The sequence below is a fragment of the Ctenopharyngodon idella genome, chromosome 18 (genome assembly GCF_019924925.1).
Source record: "Ctenopharyngodon idella isolate HZGC_01 chromosome 18, HZGC01, whole genome shotgun sequence".
Taxonomy (NCBI): domain Eukaryota; kingdom Metazoa; phylum Chordata; class Actinopteri; order Cypriniformes; family Xenocyprididae; genus Ctenopharyngodon; species Ctenopharyngodon idella.
In genome coordinates, this window is record NC_067237.1 from 1,657,522 (window position 1) to 1,678,477 (window position 20,956).

At 36.7% G+C, this 20,956-nt stretch overlaps 1 protein-coding gene across 4 annotated transcripts in view; it reads left to right on the top strand.

Moving 5' to 3' along the window:
- The window catches only part of si:zfos-464b6.2 (beta-1,4-galactosyltransferase galt-1), a 78,230-nt gene continuing 57,274 nt past the window's right edge, over nt 1-20,956 (top strand). Inside the window, exon 1 of one of the 4 annotated variants that reach the window (XM_051869642.1) lies at nt 1-165. In XM_051869642.1, the coding sequence (XP_051725602.1) occupies nt 132-165 (34 nt within the window). In that variant the 5' untranslated portion in view covers nt 1-131. Of the gene's footprint in view, nt 166-10,863; nt 11,362-20,956 lie in introns of those variants that run through there. The other 3 variants (XM_051869638.1, XM_051869629.1, XM_051869639.1) reach the window with 3 other exon arrangements.

Genomic DNA, 20,956 nt, shown 5'->3' on the forward strand with positions numbered 1-20,956 from the left:
AATGGGAACTTATCATGGGACATGAAACCGTTTGTAAACTCGTACCGGACTTTTTTTTTTTGGTAAAATGCACCTGTTTCAGCCAGTCATATCTGAAGAGCTTAAAGGATTATGAACGTGCTTTTTGATGAATGCTCATCAATTCTGTCGCGATGTTTTCGAAAGGTAGGCTAAACTTTTTTTTCTTAAATTTTTTCTGACATTTCCCCGTTAGCCTAAACGTCTTATTGTAGACTATTATATTCTACATGACATATCATCAAGTAGCCTCCGAATTTACTTTCACTTTCAGCTGTTTTCAGTTTAGGCTATTCGCTTGTTGTTTTAAAACATTAATAAATATCAATGTCAGTGGCCTGCAGGATATAAAAAAAACATTATGGAGGCGGTAAAAGTTTTATATAACTGGACTAAAATGTTCAGTGACATTTTCTTGTAGTGTAATGGTATCTCATAGTAAAATAAGTAGGCTAAATAAAATGTTTAGCACATAGTTTGGAATTTTAAAAGTTAAATCATTAATATTTAGCTACACTGTATTTTTCGTTTATTTATTTTTTTTTTAAATAACACGTATTTCATGCAGGAATTTGGACTTAGCTTCACTAAATATGACTTAACATCAGTTAGTTCACATGAACTAACAATAATTCTACAGCATGTATTAGTCTTAGTCAAAAGTAATTTCAACATTTACTAATACATAATAGACTGTTAACTAACATGAACAAACAAATGCTTTAAATAAAGTTAGGGGACAAAATAGATGGCAATACGAAGATGGCAATATCCGAAATCCTTGTCCTTGTGGGGACATTTTTGGTCCCTAAACATGAGAAAAAACAGCTTATAAATCATACTAAATGATGTTGTTTTGAAAATGTAAAAAGGCAGCCAGTTTTCTGTGATGGGTAGGTTTAGGGGACAGAATATGCAGTTTGTACAGTATAAAAAATTATTATGTCTATGGAGAGTCCCCATAAAATTTGAAAGCCCAACACGCGTGTGTGTGTGTATGTGTGTAACTTACTTAATGTTTTTTTAGTTATATCATCAAGTTTCTGGGTCTTGTTAGTTTTATTATTTTTATTTTGTTGATAATGGGAGGCATAATCTGGCAGGGAGTCAAAATTCGGCACAACACCAATGTCCTGAAAATATACGCTATAAGAATGTGCTTCCAACACATATATTCACAATGTTTTAAGCGGTGGGTCTGACAAGTGGGTTATTAATTATTATTAACTAAAGCTAAACTATTAAAACATTTCTGTTAATTGAAATAAAGCTGAAATAAAATTAAATATAAATATCATAAAAACTTAAAGGGTTAGTTCAAAAATGACATTTCTGTCATTAATTACTCACCTTCATGTCGTTCCACACCCGTAAGACCTTCATTCATCTTCAGAACACAATTTAAGATATTTTTGATAAAATCAGAGGGTTTCTGAACCACACATAGGCAGCAATGTCATTGCACCTTGTGAGGTCTAGAAAAGTATTAAAGACATCATTAAAATAGTCATGTGACTACAGTGGTTCAACTTTAATGTTATGAAGTGACGAGAATACTTTTTGTGTGCGAAAACAAAACAAAAATAACGACTTTATTAAACAATTTCTTCTCCCCCCTGTCAGTCACCTACGCAGTTGATATAGTGAATGCAGTGCAGGCTTCCCTGTTTTTGCCAAATTTGTGTTCTGAAGATGAACGGGTGTTCATCCTTCTGAAGGTCTTACGGGTGACTAATTAATGACAGAATTTTCATTTGGGTGAAACTAACCCTTTAAACTAAACGAAAATTAGAAATATATCTGTTACGTAACATGGTACTAGGAAACTGTCACAACGAGGAATACTTCAAGGAGACAGGCTTTAATAGCAAACACTTAGAGAACAGATGAAGATTGAGGGAGAACACGGACTAATGCTGCCTTCACGTGATATAGGAAATTTGATAATGAGCTATCGCATTCAAGTTTTGACATGAGTGCGTTCATGTATAATTTTTTACCTAGGAAACTCGTATTTATGATAATTCAGAGAGCACTTGAAGGCATGGAACAAACAAAGGAGCTTAATGAGTAAATTAACAGGGGCACAGGTGAATGACATGACTAATTAAATAGACTGGCTGGGGAAAACGAGATCACAGGGACTGAACCAAAAACACAATGAAACACAGGAGACAGACCATACATGTAACAATAGTCTTATAAACTGAAATAAGTTGAAGTTGAAGCACTAAAATTATTAACTGGAAATCAATAAAAATAACTTACAGTTTGGACCCATTTCTCAAAACTTGGGTCACCTTTTCAAAACTCTTCACACAGTGATCACAGCTTCAGTCTATGTGGCTAAACTGTGGATCATTTATCATTGCTTTGGCACAAAATGCATTTAATGACGACATCTTTCAAATTACACGAATACATTTCTCACACGCTTACATACTCTTTTGCTACATTTCTCAATTTGCTACATACTCAATTTGCTACATTTCTACAGAAATAACATATTGATATATATTTAGAATCTACAAAATGAAATACTATCAAAACATTTAGATGTAGATGAACACATAGCTTTCAGTTTCATTACCATCTATACAAAAGGAGAAAACCAAGGAATAATTTTATACTGTAATGTAAACATGGATCATGTAACATAGAAACAGTAGAAAGTGTCATTCTCGTCTTGTAAAGAAACTTTACAAAAGAAAACATTGTATAATGCTGCCTGTTGTTAGTCATTGTTTTATGAGTGACAAAGTGTGTTTGTCCTTTGCTAGTGTTCTGGAAGAATGAGTTGATTTGAGCACTGCTTGGCACTGGTTAAGAGATCTGTGTGACGAGTTTTGAAAAGTAAGTAGTGAGAAATGTGTCCTAGCGACTGTAAACCTATTTTTTTTTTTTTTTTTTTTTTTTAAATGACAAAAGCAGATACTGATAATTAAACTAAAATTAACATGAAAACTAAAAGTAAAACTAAAATTACACTGGTCTGGCCACCCTATATAAGGAAGGGATGGGTGATACAGATGTTTTTTGTTACAATTTTACCAATACCAATACCGATACTGATTATTCCTTGAATGGGTATGTGATTTTTCAAAATTAACATTCATTTTTAAAACAAAAGATCATTACACTTAAAGGATTACTTCACTTTCCAATTAAAATTTCCTGATAATTTACTCACCCCCATGTCATCCAAGATGTTCATGTCTTTCTTTCTTCAGTCGAAAAGAAATGAAGGTTTTTGAGGAAAACATTCCAGAATTTTTCTCCATATAGTGGACTTCAATGGCCTCCAAACGGCTGAAGGTCAAAATTACAGTTTCAGTGCAGCTTCAAAGGGCTTTAAACAATACCAGACGAGGAATAAGGGTCTAAGGGAATAAGGGAATAAGGGAGAAACGATCAGTCATTTTCTAAAAATGTTTTAAATGTATATGCTTTATATAAACAAATGATCACCTTCAAATGGTTCCGCCAAAACCGCACTTCCGTATTCTTCAAAAAGCTTATGCTGTATGTCCTACACCTTCCCTATTTATCTTACGGAACGAACGTGGCGCCAGTTCCGTTTTTTCCGTAAGGCCTTCGTTCATCTTCGGAACACAAATTAAGATATTGTTGATGAAATCCGATGGCTCAGTGAGGCCTCTATTGAGAGAAAAGCCACTGAAACTCTCAAGGTCCATAAAGGTACTAAAAACATATTTGAAACAGTTGCAAGTTCAGTGGTTCTATCTTAGTATTATAAAGCTACAAGAATACTTTTTGTGCGCCAAAAAACAAAATATAGACTTTTCAACAATATCTATATGGGCCGATTTCAAAACACTGCTTCTGAGCTTTACGAATCGAATCAGTGAATCGGAGGGCCAAAGTCACATGATTTCAGCAGTTTAGCCGTTTGATAGGAGATCCAAATCACTGATTCGAAACAAAAGATTCATAAAGCTCAGAAGCTTCATGAAGCAGTGTTTTGAAATCGGCCCATATAGATATTGTTGAAAAGTCGTTATTTTTTTTTTTTTTTGGCGCACAAAAAGTATTCTTGTCGCTTTATAATACTAAGATAGAACCACTGTAGTCACATCAACTGTTTCAAATATGTTTTAATACCTTTATGGACCTTGAGAGTTTGAATGGCTTTGCTCTCAATGGAGGCCTCACTGAGCCATCGGATTTCAACAACAATATCTTAATTTGTCTTCCGAAGATGAACGAAGGTCTTATGGGTGTAGAACGACATGAGGATGAGTAATAAATGACACTATTTTCATTTTTGGGTGAACTAACCCTTTAAGTACTTTGATACCACAGCAAAAACTCCAAACTAATAAAGTTCAAACATCATTAAAGACAAGTGAACAGACAGTAAAAATAAGAATACATGAATTAAAACATAGATAAATACTATAGAACAGTTACAAATAAAGTCTAACAGTAGTATTCATGTAAAGAAATGTAATAATATAAATATACTGCATGCATAGTGTTCAGTGTATAAATTAAATACATAGATTAATCATTGTTCAAGTTGTTTTGTTGTTTGACAGTTAATGACAGTTATTTTTAGGCCGTCAAATGCATGGAACCAATATGATGAAACATCTGATTTCGTTCTCAAGTTATCTCAACCGTTAAGACTTTATAAATGACTGTATACAAGAATACTTGTTGAGACAGGATTTTGAGATCATTTTGTGTGTATATGTGTCCATCAAAGAGTCGTGAAACAGAGCTTGATTATGTGTTCGTGCTCCATCTGAAAGGCGCCTCTGTGAGCATGCATGCTTTGAGTGTGTGCGCACAGAAAACAATGTGCGATTGTGAAATTCGCCTCTTCTTGCATTTGAATTGTTTAAGATGAATAATTAAGTGTGAAACCATCAGGAACCCTTCAGTCTCCAGCGCCACCATTTTCCAGAACTGCAAATTACCTGGAGTCTCCAGAAGGGTGTCAGGATCTCAGAGACTTAGGTTAGGTAAAGAATCCTAAAAAAATGACCCCCACTATATAAGAATCATAAGCTGAAGTGTACATGAATACTGCTTTATAGACATACAGATTTAGAGTGACTCTTGAAGGACCAGCACCACATCCTCAAGGTGTGGGAGTTCATTTTTAGTCCATTTTAGTCCACTGGGCCTTAGTGTTTCCACCTGGGTAATTGTGTGCTAATAGATCTGAAGCTGTGCTGGCTTGAGTGAATATTGTGAATATTGAGTGAATATTGAATACTAGTGCTTTCTAAATGACCACATGGTGTAGGCGATGAGAAATGAAGGGATTTGTGTGTAGAGTTTTGCAGCGACAGTTCAACAAATCTGACTCGTGTGTCAAAACAGGGGAGTAGTGTTTATAGTTTAGGAAAATGGGTGTGCTTTTTAAAAAAATGACATTATGGTTTTGAAATTGTAGTTCAAAAGCCTGGTTATAGTGTTTAAGCAATTGAGAAAAACTGTAATAAGAGGTTTAATAATAGTTTTTGGTACATATCCTAATGACAAAGCTGAATTAATGATATTAAGAGGATCTATGACCTCTGGAAGCATCTCTTTCAGTAGCTTAGTTGGTATAGGGTCTAACATACATGATTTTGTTGATTTAATGAGTTTAGACAATTCTTTCTCTCCTATAGCAACAAATGAATAGATTTTTTCCTCAGGGACACTGCAATGCACTGTCCGATGTGATACTGTAGTAGACGGTTGCATGGTTATAATTTTCTTTCTAATATTATCAATCTTGCGAGTAAAGAATTTCATAAAGTCATTACTGCTGTGCTGTTTGGAAACATCAGATGTTGAAGCTTTATTTCTCGTTAATTTAGCCAGTGTATCAAATAAACACCTAGGGTTGTGTTTGTTTTCTTCTAAGAGAGTCGAAAAATAAGCCGATCTAGCAGTTTTTAAGGCCTTTCTGTATGCAGTAATGCTTTCATTCCATGAAATGTGAAAAACCTCTAGTTTTGTTTTCTTCCAGCTGCGCTCCTTTTTTTTTTTTTTCACTGGCTGCTCTCTTAACCCTTTATGACACTGAAACCAAGTAGGTAGCACAATAATTCTTTTTGCATAGAAAATCAGAGACTTTACACATTCAGATCATGCCTCCAACACGCTCCTGTTGCGTTATTTTCATCCTCTAATGAGTCTGCATTGAGTTTACAGCAAAAACGGGCACAGGCGCTAACTGAAAACAAATATGTAGATTTCATGTGAAAAATACACAGATCATAGATCATGGCACATCACCATTTACAGCAGATCCAAAAACAATATAATCTGTTGCGTCGATCGTGAGATATTACTCACGGAGTGATGTAACATATTTGGCTAAAAACATGTCTCCCATCTTACCGGGATACAATGTGTTATCCAATGTTTCCGGAACCGTCCATGCTTGTTTTCCAATGTGGAATGACACAAAACAGGTACCATTTTAAAGCTTAGAAACTCAGCTTTTAATGGATCTAACCATTTTGATAAACTCTTAACAAGTAGTCCCTATAAAACCGAGTGTATCGCCCGCCGGCGCCACTTAGCAACGAATAAATTAATAATTGTATTTTTCAAAACTACTGCCTTGATCAACACAAAATAGGTGTCATTTGAAAGCTTGAAGTCTGATCTTTACAGTGGATGTAGCCATTTTGATTAACTCTTAAGTAGTGCTGAGTTATTTTCTGATAAATAGAAAAAAAAAATTCCATAGTTTATTTAACTAAAAACAAATATGTAGATTTCATGTGGCATTTTTACTCATAACTTCACGAAACATGCATAGATTGTAGAAAAATGCACAGCAATATTTAAAGCAGATTCTCGTGATTAAAATGAGCCCAAAATCTGATGATGAGATATTCCTCATAGAAGAACGATTTTAAAAATGCCCATTAGGGGGTGTCAAGGGCTAAACAAAATTGCTACATTGGTTCCAAATGCTGTAACTTTTGATTACTTTATGCTATAAATTTGATCCAGATGCAGCTCACATGTAGAACTTCATCAAAAAATAATTTTCCTCCTATCTTATATCCTTTCTGAATTATTGCATGTCAAATAAAAAAGATATGTAAAATTATAATAAAAATTATATGTATTTGTTTGTCTTTTATTAGCAGTTTCTCAGCAAGAGAATGTCTAATTGTAATGTAATTTATATTTTCTAAAAATGTATAAAGTGTTCTATCAAATGATACTTACCTTTTGACACTCACTGAGTGTTTCAAATGAAAGTGTGTGTCTGCTTGTGTGTGGCTGTACACTTGCTTCTCACAGTCATGTGACCTGGCCCAGCTGAATATGTCAAGGTTGGTTTGGCACAAGTAAACAAAAGTACTGAAAACATTTGAAAGTGATGCAGAAACTCACGTTCTGAATCAATATAATTTTAATATAAATATATATTTTTAAAGGTAATGATACCAAATAAGGCAAGAAAGTCAAAACAAGATTTAGGGATAGGGCTAAAAAAAATTACGATTTTATTTTTAAAAAGAAAGTCAAACACACATTGCGTGGGCAGAGCAAGAGCATAATGTAGCTAAGTGTTTAAAATGTATGTGCACAGTTCAGTTTAAGACGGCATGAAACAGAAGTTGTGCTCGTGTTTTCTTCCCTATTGTGACATATATCTGAGTGAAATAGCTTCTGGAATAAGAACAAATGTAGGTCTTGATTTTATTTTGATTCAAGATTATGAGGCAAGTGAAGTTATTAAATGTAATTTCGGGATGAGTACACCCATCTAATTAAAACCAGGGTATAAAAACTGCTTCTTAACACTTCCCGTTGTCAGTTCTTTCAGCATCCCTTCTCCTCCCCTTCTCCTCCTTTATGTATTGGACAATCGGAGTTCGAGTAGAATATCCTCTCCGAGCCCCTCTATGGCAGACAGCAAGGCAAATCTGTTTACCATGTACACTAAGATTATATGTGCACACAAACTCATGAAATGAATTTAAAATAATGATGTGCAAGGATAAATAATTTATAATAAATACTGCAATGTTCCATAAAAAAAATAGAATTGTAAATTTTGATTTCATGGTGACTTTAAAGATGTTCATCTGAATGTATGAAGCATCGGTTGTACGAACTTTGCTGAAATATCCACAACATTAACAACAACACTGAAATAAGAGCATGCTGGTACAATGCATGTTGTGTTCACTACTATTTATTGTCAAACTCTTAAAGGAAGAACCCACCTGGAGGTCAAAGCAAGTAAAGTACACTTGAAGTAAAGTATGCACTTGATCATGCATACATAGGGTTGCCCATCCCATAAAATACAGGGTCGTCCCATATTTATGGTGAAATGAGTTCCGTATCAAAAAGAAATGGGATGTGATTTATACATAGGTCTACACATAACTAAATAAACATATAAATAATTTGCAGTGTGGAGAATAATAATAACAAATATAAATAAATCAATTTCACAAGAAATAGCAGAGAAGCTCATTTGTGCATAATTGCACTTTAGTCAAGCGCTTTTTACAATGCAGTGATAGCAGGAACATAGTGTCATTGTCCAGCTTAAGTTCAGTATTGATATGGGGGAAAAAATTGATAATTCAGGGAATAATAACAGGGGAGTAGTGTGGCTATGGGTTGGGAGGCATGAATGGGTGTCCCTTGTTTTGCCGCACTGAAGGTGGCGCCCTATGCATACTATATACAGGTGAGCAGATGCACCCAGAATCGGCACTGAGAGCCAGCTTTGCATTCATAGTTTTCAGTCACATGATTGGCGTGGAGCCCTGGATGGTAAAACATCCACATAACTACAGCCTGTCTCTTTTCCATCTGTCTCAAACCACAAATATTTAGATGACCTCTCAAAAGAAGAAAAACAAAGCATTTTCTTTATAATGCTCTTCTATGGAAAAATGCTTAAAGGTAGAGCAGGCAGTTTCAGAGAGGCTTACAATAGCAAGCTAGCTTTGAAAGCATAAGATCCCACCCTCCCTTCAGAGCGCTTTCCAAAGCCACGCCTCCTCAAAACACATGAAGCAGAGACTGCAAAGCATCACAGTCACGGAGTTAAATTACCTCATGTCTCAAAGCACATAACATTACAATAATAATGAGTGTAAACAACTTAAAAAGGGCTGACTTGTACTTCTGCAGACTCATTTCACTGTTGACAGTGTTGATAAAATCCGAGTCTGAGGACGTGAAAAGCTCTGAGTGTAATGTCACTGGTTGCCATCTCTTAGTAGTTATGGCGTAAATGCAGCATAAGCTTGTTGTTTTGGTTCGGGAGAAACTGTAAAATGGCTGCTGTTTGTTTGTTGTCTGTCTACAACTCTGCATAGCCTCATGTTCGCACTGATGACGTGTGATGTCTGCCCAGCAGGTATGGAAATACATAGACATTGCATTTGGACCGTTTTTTGGTCCTGAGACTTCCACAGAAGATATATGTACATTTTTTTAATATTTAAACCACTTCTATTATTGATTGCCATCCGGGTGTATAAGGAGTGTCAACCAGTATAACAGAAAGTGAAAAAGATTGCCTACCCTAGCTTTAACATGTTTACTAGTAATCACAAAATCATTATTCCCATCATAAACCCCCTGAAGGTCACAATATAATTTGCACCCTGACTTCAAGTTTAGGGTTTCAGTGCTAATATAGCAGATATTTGGATGCAAATGCAATAGGCATGGGAAAAAAAATGACTGATTATAGTTCTAACGGCATTTGTTCATCAAAGCTGGTATGACCCTGAAATTGCAATCACATTTTCTTTCCTACTGTGACGTTTATCTGAGTGGAACAAGAACAAATGTAGGTCGGGGCTTGATTTTATCCATGGAAAATTGAATGGATAATTGGAAGGTTGTGGTTTGCTATTGGTGGATCTTATGTGAGTGACAGGTTGCCCCGCCCTCACCATCAGAAAAGGGAAAAATTGTCACTGCAAGAGGGGGGGGAAGGTTTTTTTTGTTTTGTTTTTTTTAAAGAATGATCTGCACAGACAACAAACATAATACTGCAGTAACAAACATAAATGCAGCATTCCATAAAAAAACAAGACATCCATTTCAATTTCATGTTGACTTTTCACAAAGCAACAAACAAACATAAAAATCATCCATTAATAATTCCACAGCCCAATCACAAACTCTAGTACTCTTTTAAATGTCAACATAAAATACATAACTGAACAATAAACACTAACCCTAAAATAACACCGAATTTCAACATTTACACTCCCAGTTCAATCCCATGCAAAACATGCAAACCCTTTATTTAATGCAAGAAAAAATATTCATGAAGTCCCAACACAAATGGACGAAGTTCCTTATGAAAGTGGATTGAACTCAATTAAATTAAATTGTGAGAAAATGTTCACCAATTGTGTTGCTTCAGCTCATTTTATAAAAGTAAAACAAGCTGCAAAAATGTGTTTCTTTGAGTCTGACTTCTTGTGTTGTGGATGTGCAGGAGACCAGAGTTCACATCCCAACCACAAGTACATTTGTCCATTAAAGCCAAAAGATTTATTAGAGACAACCATAAAATGTGTTTTTTCTTTCTTTTCTCTAGGGAAATGTGATGTGAAATATAACCGACTAAAGAGTGAATCAGAAGCAAAGGCTTTTAACAACAGGATTTGTGCACCTAAGATCTTTTATTTTTCCTTTATCATCTTCATTTATATGCAAGATTACTCTAAAGCACCTAAACCTATCCTGCAAAAACACAAGAGTGAAGACTCTGACCTGCCAAATCCTCCTCCAAGCACACATTTACCATCCGTCCAAACACCACACGTCGACCACACATCCACCAGTCCTCCGGCTCCAAAAGCGTGTGGTGTTCAAGTGAAGGACAGTCCTGTGATTAAAGTCAGGAACCTTCACACATATGTGATCGGATCTTATATGGATTATCGCTTCAGGGAGAAACAGATAAAGACAATTGCCATCATTCGCCGTCAAGAGCAGGTGAAATACAGGTGTGTGATGTGCTGTGAAGGGAGGAACGTGACCTCACCAGCGGAATACATAATTCATTCTGACCACTTTGGTTTTGAGTACGGCACTGCTACCATCACGTGTCACATCAATAGCCCATGTTCGATACCGACGCATGTTGCAATAACAGCCAGAGAGATCTCAGAGAGCATAACATCCTTCCAGCCTGTTAGAAACAGAGACGTTCCAGCAGTCTTCCCATTTGAATTTACAATCTGCATCTCTGTCATGTATGACTACAAGAATGTGTTGAATTTAGTCGAGTCGATGGAGATGTTCAGACTGCTTGGTGCTCAAAGGGTGGCGATATATAAAACCAACTGTGATTCAGACACACAGAAGGTTCTGGACTACTATGTGAAAAGAGGTTTTGTGGAGATCATCCCATGGACCATTAAAAAGCACATCAATGTGTCTAGTGGCTGGAAAGATTTATCTTCAGGGCAACTGCATTACTATGGGCAAATTCCTGCACTTAACGACTGTATTTATCGTTACATGTACCAAAGTCACTATGTGGCTCTACATGACATAGACGAGCTCATTCTGCCTCTCAAGGTGAAAACCTGGACGGAGCTGTTGCCTGAGCTTGAGAAGATACATGGCACTACTGTGGGCTTTGAGTTTGAGAATAATCGATTCCCTTTCACCACAAAAGCTCATGTGGATTACGAGCAAGACAAATGGAGAAATGTACCGGGAATGAATATTTTAAATTATATAGAGCGAGTACCCAATGACCCCAATATTTTCAACAGTTACAAGATTATAGTAAGTCCTCGGCTAGCTCTAAAGGCTACTGTACATGGCCTGCTGGAAACTGTGAATCCTGGATCCACCACAGTAAGGGTGAGCAACTCCATCGCTCGCATGTACCACTCAAAATACATTAAGCACCCAACAAACTCAAACCTTATAAGAGATGATCATCTGTGGGACTATGCCAAAGATCTTATACCTGCTGTTTCTAAAGTTCTACAGGACTGTGGATTCATTGAGGCCTAAATGATTGTCGTGATGTACTGTCTGTCACTGGTTTCAAGTCAGTAAATAAATAATAATAATAAGCTAAGAAAAACAGTAACCAGTTGCCTTCTGGAGAAACTGGAAGTATACTTCTCTTGTTCTGCCGTTAACATTGATAAACGTTGTGTGCCCACTAGTGGACCTCGCACGTGCTGTTTTCCACATGGGAAAATCAAGCTGCATGCGGACGGAGCGAGCGGACAACAGCACATACGTGAGTGATTTGAGCGCTTAAAAAGAAAGGTCCACTAGATAGTGGGCACGCGCCAAACATGATTGAAAGGCTTGACGTACAACTGTGTGCGAGATGCAGCGGAAAATTGGCCTTTATACATTCCTACAAGTTACACATTACTATGACACTGAATTCAAAAGAGGGATAAATGACTATTTCTCTCAGATAAACATCTTCATCAACGCATACAAACGATTCATATCTAAACATATGCCATTCATAGTATATCACCTGACAGCTCAGGGCTTTAAGGAATTCTGTTGGGAAAAGTATTGGCTTTTTTATATCATTCAGTGAAAGCCAAACAAAAACAAATAACACCCCGACTCGCTCACTCACGTTCCTCTGACTCTGGCCTTCTCGTTGTCCCTCGGCATCGCCTCTCTTCAGTGAGGGGCAGATCATTCAGTGTTATCGCACCCAAACTCTGGAAGTCTCTCCCCCGCTCACTCTGTTGTGTTAATAATATCTCTGAATTTAAATCATTACTCAAAACTCACTTGTTTTCTGAATGTTATACCTCTGATTTGATGGATCGATTGCTCTGCTTAATTAACAAATAGTTCTCTGAATGTTATGTTATGTCTCTTATGTCCTGTTTTGTATTTTATTGTGCTTGATTTATTCTTCTGTATGCTTCCCTGTCCATATAATGTTCCTTTACTGTATCTTCAAACTATTGTTTTTCATCATTGTCTAGTCATATTATCTCTTCCTTGTTAAATGTACATTGTAAAGCGTCCTTGAGCCCTGGAAAGGTGCTATATAAATAAAACTTATTATTATTATTATTATTATTATTATTATTAACAAGTCAAGAACATTGTTGGAGATAATGTGAAACAATAATAATGGCTGATCATTAGCATATTTTCTGGGGTTTGCCTTCTTATAAAATCATTTTGGGAAGAAATACAGTCAATTATTGAAGATACAGGTTATATTTTATACCTTGGACATTTACCCAATTAAATAGCCTAATAATTTTTAAATAGGCTACTGAGGATTGTATATCCTTAGAGTAAAAATGCAACTTTACATCTCACAGTGTCATATCTCACAAAGTCAATTTATCTCTCATAATGGCAACTTTGTTCTCTAAAATTGTGACTTAGTAACTAGTGTGACTACTCTTGTGAAAAAGTGTACTTAAATGCATTTGTGAAAAAGAAGTGTACTTAATTGCATTGAATGTGGACGCGAGGTACACCTAATTTGTAGTGCACTTTGAATCTTAAAAGTATATTTGAAAAAAAAAAAAAAAACTGCTTGCAGATAATATATTAGGCCTATATTAATGAAATAAAGGCCAATAAAAGGTCAAAAAAGCAACTTTTATAAGTGTGCAAAAATGTAGCCTACACTTCTTTTCCTCACAATTGCAGCTTTATTTTTCGTAATTGAAACTTTATATCTCCCAATGAGACTTTATTTGGTAACACTTTATAATAACTTTCATTAATAAGTCATTAACACATGTTATATATTGCTTAACCGATCATTCTTCTCTCTTTGTTCCTTATACGACCTTCTAAGTCATAAGGCTGGAGCCTATCCCAGTTTCCATGGAAAGATGGCCAGTCCACACAATCACACACAGGCAATGACTGTCTAATAAGAGAAAACAAAACAATTTTTCAAGAAAATACTTGTTCATTTATCAAAACAATGCAATATAAACAGCTCAAACCATGTTCCCTTTGTTATGTATGTAATACTGCTATTCCCTCATTGTGCCTGCAGTTTTAAAATAAATTCAGAAGTAGTAGAGTATCCCTGAATGCTGGCTGTGCTATTTGAATGTGTGTTACCTCGTGTTTTCTACATGTCATTATATTGAGAAACATAATTGGCAATGAGGTGGATTAGGGCTGGATGTGTTTTTGAGTCGTACAGACACAGTACAGCTGTTAATGTCAGTAAAGTGACAAGCGAGTTCTTACTTGTTCGTTGCAAACATTTGCCATGCAAACTACAGCAGCTATTTAAGCTTAAAAGAACAGTCAAGAGTTCATAACCTGTACAACTAAGCAGTTGTGTAATGTATTGGCAAATGTTAGGTAATTTCTTTAGTGTGTTACAGCTCTTAAATCTAGTGTTTTTACTCAACTCACATGGGGGTGAAATTTGCCCAAACTAATTGAGTGCATATAGTTACCACAGAGTTTAGTAGATTCTATTTTTACAGTGTACCTGTAGTGTACTTAAAGGATTAGTTCACTTTCAAATCAAAATTACCCCATGATTTACTCACCCTCAAGCCATCCTAGGTGTATATGACTTTCTTCTTTCTGATGAACACAATCAGAGAAATATGAACAAATATCTTGACGCATCTGAGCTTTATAATAGCAGTGAAAAGGGTTCACGAGTATGAGCTGAAGAAAGTGGGTTTTTCTGAAGCTTAACTGACGGGACAGCAGTTTACACTTTCTTCGTAACTTGAATACAGAAGTCGGTTTTATTTTTTATTTTTTTTTAACGATCTAAGCGCATGGTCTAAAGCGCACGGTGCAAGTGCACTTAGTGCGTGTCCGAATTTACTTTTGCTAGTTTAAGGACTGGAAAAGTGGTCGGCGTGCCCAGTGCATGGTCTAAAATGGTTGTCCCTATTCTCTTAATGAGTCATGGGTGTGTCAGAGTCTCATTTCCCATTCCCTTTAAAAGCCAGCTCATGCCATGGCGGATTCGCTATTTACATGGAGGAATTTGCAAGCGGAAAAACTGAACGCTTCTCTAATGAGGACAACGTGGCGCAGGACGTGAAAATGATCGGGCTGAAACTAGCAAAAACACTTGCGTCGCACCTGGCGCCGCATTGTATGATAGGGTGCTAAGGCACTCAGGAATACAGTCAGGAGCAAAATGACACACTAAGAACTGAACCAAACAGGGGAATATAAATACACAAGATAATGAGGGGTAAAACAAAGGCAGAAGTGGGACTGATCAATCAGCTAATAAGAAACCATAGCATCCAAGAACACAGGGGTTAAACACGGGTAAAGAGACTAAACTCAAAGAAGCAAAACACAGACACAGTGAGGATACAAATGAGCAGATATTGATTTCATTCTACAGTAGACGAGTTCAGACATGTTCACCTCCATAACTTTAGCTCTTTGCACTTACAGGCACTTTCAAGAATGGAGATTTGTTTGTTTAAAGGGATGAGACAAATGTGTTTTAATAATTATGACTAGTTATTAAATGTTATCACTAACTAAACAATACTTTAGGTGGAAGCCAGAATGATGAATCAGAAGGCTTATTTAGAAAATACACAGAGAAAGCTTGCTATATTTGTATAGCAAGACACTGATACAAATCAAAAAAAAAAAAAAAAAAGGAAGGGGTGTGGAGTGTTTCGTGGAGTGTTTCGTTTTTTTGGGGGGGTTTTCAAGTCTTCAAGTGTATGTGGAGCGGCAGGAAGAGAAGAGATCGTTCTGTGTGAATGAGGCCAGTTGAGAACGTGCCTCGCTGTAAACTCTCATAATAAATAGGGTTACATGAAATATTCTATATTTTGATATAAATATATTTGTATACATTTAAGAGTGAACTATAATTATTTGGGAAATCACTTTTATAAGAGAAATTATGACTGTCCACATCTCTAAAACGATTCAGTTACATCAGGGCCATTATATGACATTACATGATATTTTTTTTCAATAAAACTGACAGTAAAGTTTCTGTCTCCTCCCACAGAATCTCTGGTGTAGTAATATGCCCTCTTTTTTCTTCATAGTTTCCTCCCTATGAATCAGTACAATGACACTCATTGTAATATCCTTATGAGTGTCTGATTAATAAGACTTCCAAGGTCATTGCACAGCAGGAAACCAAAATACCTGAAAAAATGTTCAAGGCTAAACACCCAAAGCATTCCAGAGAGGACATCTTACACAAAAACAATGATTAATTAAAGCTGCAAGCAGTGATGAAAGGGCCCTCACACCTGGGCTCACCGCCACCCATTGGCCTTAGGAAAACAGTGAAAAGTGGGCGACATGCATGTAAGCGCGTAAATACAGAAGAATTATAGTAAAATCAATTAAAAGTTCCACACTTCCTACTGCCAACAGGTGGCGCTTTGACCATAACTGAATATTGCAATGTAGATGTCAGATCGGACATTGTATGCCTGAGTTACAACAACTTCCTGTTTCGTGGCGTTAATCGCATACATTAGCACTTAGCTAAGTGTTGCATGATTTAACGTGTTTCTAGCATGTTTGGTACTTCGTGGCATTTTGAAATGAGTCCCTGGGATTGAATTACAGTGTGAAGCATGCCATTTCCTGTTGCCAGCAGGTGGCGCTACGACTAACTGAATATTGTCATATAGATGTCTTCAGGCCAGGACTCCTATCACACATGTGAAGTTTGGGGCAGATCGGACATAGTATGCCTGAGTTACAACAGCTTCCTCTTTCATGGCAAAACATCAGACTTTGTCAGGCCGCCACGGACACGCCCTCCAACGAAAACTCAAGATCTTTGATATTTATCATCACTAAGGTCTTAAGATTAGACTGACAACATATGATGTTGATCTGGTTAAATCTCTATGAGGAGTTAATCACAGTGTAAAACATGTAATTTCCTGTTGCCCACAGGTGGCGCTATGACTGTAACTGTATATTGTCATGAAGATGTCTTCAGGTCACTACTCTAATAAAACATGTGAAGTTTGGGGCAGATCCGACATTGTATACCCGAATTACAAGAACTTCCTGTTTCATGGCGAAACATCGAACTTTGTCAGGCCACCACGGACACGCCCTTCAGTGAAAAATCTAGATCATCGCAAAGGCCTTTAGATTAGACTGACCAAATATGAAATTGATCTGATTAAGGCTCTAGGAGGAGTTTGTTAAAGTACAACGTCTGGAAAGTTGAGGTCAAGACTTGGACTAGGACCACATATGAAGTTGTATTTTCATCTCAGTTTCAATTGGTGGAGAAATGTTTCACTCTCATGCAAGATTTCCAATCATGATTGCAAGCTGTCCTGGCCCTGATGTTAGTTGACGTTGGTGTGCTTTATATATATATATATATATATATAAGCACAGCCACCAGGGAATACCGTTTCCATGAAAGTGTGTACATGGTCTGCAACAATGCTTAGGTAGGTGGTACGTGTCAAAGTAACATCCACATGGATGGCAGGACCCAAGGTTTCCCAGCAGAACATTGCCCAAAGCATCACACTGCCTCTGCCAGCTTGCCTTCTTCCCATAGTGCATCCTGGTGCCGTGTGTTCCCCAGGTGAGCGACGCACACGCACCCGGCCATCCACGTGATGTAAAAGAAAACGTGATTCATCAGACCAGGCCTCCTTCTTCCATTGCTATGCAGCTCCATACGCAACAAACTGTGATGCACTTTTGATGGTATCAGAACCAGCATTAACTTCTTGAGCAATTTGAGCTACAGTAGCTCATCTGTTGGATCGGACCACACGGGCCAGCCTTCGCTCCCCACGTGCATCAATGAGCCTCGGCCGCCCATGACCCTGTCACTGGTTCACCACTGTTCCTTCCTTGGACCACTTTAGATTGATACTGACCACTGCAGACCAGGAACACCCCACAAGAGCTGCAGTTTTGGAGATGCTCTGACCCAGTCGTCTAGCCATCACAATTTGGCCCTTGTCAAACTCGCTTAAATCCTTACGCTTGCCCATTTTGCAGGTGATCATAAGAGACTTCCATTAAAAAAAACATTAAAAAAATTCTTTATTATTCCAAACTTTAGACTGATACAGTACTGGTTTCAATCTTTTACAGAAAATTTGCCAGAATCTCTGTGGAATACACAAACCTCATACATGCGCCGTTGACTTCCTCCCGTCATGAATCATGTTCTTATTTTGTGTTTTACATACCATATACACACTAACAGAGATGCTAGCATGTCTCAGAAATTACTGTATGTCTTGGGTTTTTTCTTTATTGCACTGTGAATCTTTACATGGTATGTGTAGTGAATTAACTCAAAGGGGAAATATTAATAATTATTCATAACTCATTATGATTATTAATTATGATTAATTATGAGTATGTGAATCAGTTAATCAGATTAACTTGATGTAGCTACATTAAAATTAATATTACAATCAATTAACCTGTTCGTCCAGTGAACACTCAGTGTTAATTGTTTATTAATTCTAAGAAATGTTAATTTCCAGGTTATGGGAAACAACATTCTTATTGTACAGTACTACTCAGAGCATGTAGTCAAGATCTAAATCATTTAAGAGGCAATTTATTAGCAGACGGAGTAAGAACCAAACATGTATTGTGCACAAGCTTTATTAACTAACTCACAAACACATAACTAAACTAACAAACACACAACATACATGCAGGTCACACACAAATGAACAGTGATAGAGTTGAACCGGAAGTGGGACCGGAAATGGAGCTATGGGAAAAAGTCAAAGACAGTCTGGAAAACAATCATCAGTTTCCTCAGTAATAAAGCACCTTAGCTGACACAGGTGGTTTACAAATGAATACTAAATCACTGTTCAGTGTTCAAATGTACGATACTTGCAAAATGCCTTTAGGCTGAGGAGCATCGGATCTGCCGGCTGAGGAGAAATCCTTGATGATTTGGCCGGAGTTGTAACCAATATCTTCTGCATTGGTCGAAGACATATGAAACATCTTGAGCTGTTAATTTGACTCTTAGTGGGGAAAGAGTTCTCCCTCTCCTAGTCAAGCACATGGTTGGGGGCAGGCCCAAAGGCCCACAGGCAGCCCCTGCAGTCGCTGTGTTGTCGGAAAAGCAAGAGAGAGGGAGGAGCATTGCGTGCTGGCTTTAAGCTCTGGGAGAAGTCACACCCCGAAGGGTTGACCTGACCAATGAAATGGGTAGGATCTCCGAACGGCAAAATTCCTCTATGGGGCTTTTACGACCGAGCGTGATTAAAATGGTTGTCGAAGAGGATCTATTAAAGATTCTTGTAATACTGATGTGTTGCACAGGTATCAACATATCGTATACACAAGCATTTAAATCTTCTCGATATGAACCCATAGACACTAAACATGGCATAATTGAAGTTACCTTAAATGTATCATAAAACATGTGAATACAATACTGAGTACAATACAACAAACAGTAATAATGGATACCATTTCCTGGGGATATGCATGTTAATTTATGGAACAGTCTGTCTATAAATTAATGCAGGAAAGTCTGTTTTCTGTGGGAAAGATGCAGGTTTTCCGTATGTCTCTTTGTCTCTGCTCTTCTCTGCTCTTCCATGTGGCAACCAACATTCCTTGGCGCAATAAAACTTGTAACTGAGAACTTCTTGGGGGATGGGGGACAGACCCCAGAGTGAGCTTTAAACAATTATTGGTTAACTATAATAAATGTGTCTGATTTGTCTCAGTCGTTACAATGTTCAACAAAAACATGAAAATGTATTAATGTTTGTGTATTATTTGTTTAAGCAGACTGTTTGTCTGTTATTGTCACCTAGTTGAAGATCAGATTACATTTTATAACCAACTTATGTTGAAATCCATGCTAAAACACAACACTTTTGCAACATATTATACTCAAATATGCCTCCCATCTCATACTTAACCCAAACACAAGTTTAAACACAACTGTGGCATCTGGTCTATGACTGTCAAACATCTGTGTCGTAATTTACCATGATCTCAGTACCCGTTGCATTTTAATAAACATATTACACACACACACACACACACACACAAACAAGGCCACATGGTACGGTTGGTGTATTTTTGTACACAGCTCTAACAGAGAAATTAAGTATTCAATGTAAAAGTGATTTTTTGCTGCTTGTTAAATTTACTTAATCAAAATGAGTTAAAGCAACACAATTGCTGAACATTTTGTTTTTGCTTAATTTAATTGGTTACAATCTATATGTAGCACTTATTATTATTATTATTATTTTTATTTTTTTTAAGTTGAATCTACCTAAATCATTTTTGTAGCATTAACTGAAACTGGGCTATGCATAGGGCTGGATCAAGAGAGTAAATATTGAAATTAAGTGTTATTTTATGTTTTTGAGTTGTACAGCCACAGTACAGCTGTACTAACTTCAGTGAAGTGAGTAACGTATTACTTTTTCATTGCAAACATTTGCTATGCAAACTACAGCAGCTCTATTAGCTTACAAGAACAGTAAAGAGTTCACAATCTGTACAACTAATCTTTAATCAGTTGTGTAATGTATTGACAACTGTTAGGTCATTTCTTTAGTGTGTCATAGCTCTTAAATCTAGTGTTTACTCAACACATGGGGGAGAAATTTACCCAAACTAATTGAGTGCAAAAAGTTACCACAGTTTTATTTAGTAGATTCTATTTTTACAGTGTACCTGTAGTGTACTTAAAGGATTAGTTCACTTTCAAATGAAAATTACCCCATGATTTACTCACCCTCAAGCCATCCTAGGTGTATATGACTTTCTTCTTTCTGATGAACACAATCAGGGAAATATTAACAAATATCCTGACGCAATATTAATAAAGGCCTTCTGAAGCGAAGCGATGCATTTGTGTAAAAAAATATCCATATTTAACAAGTTATGAAGTAAAATATCTAGCTTCTGCTAGACTTTCTTCTGTATTCAACGTACAAAGAAAGTGTAAAACTCTAGCAGTTTAAAACAC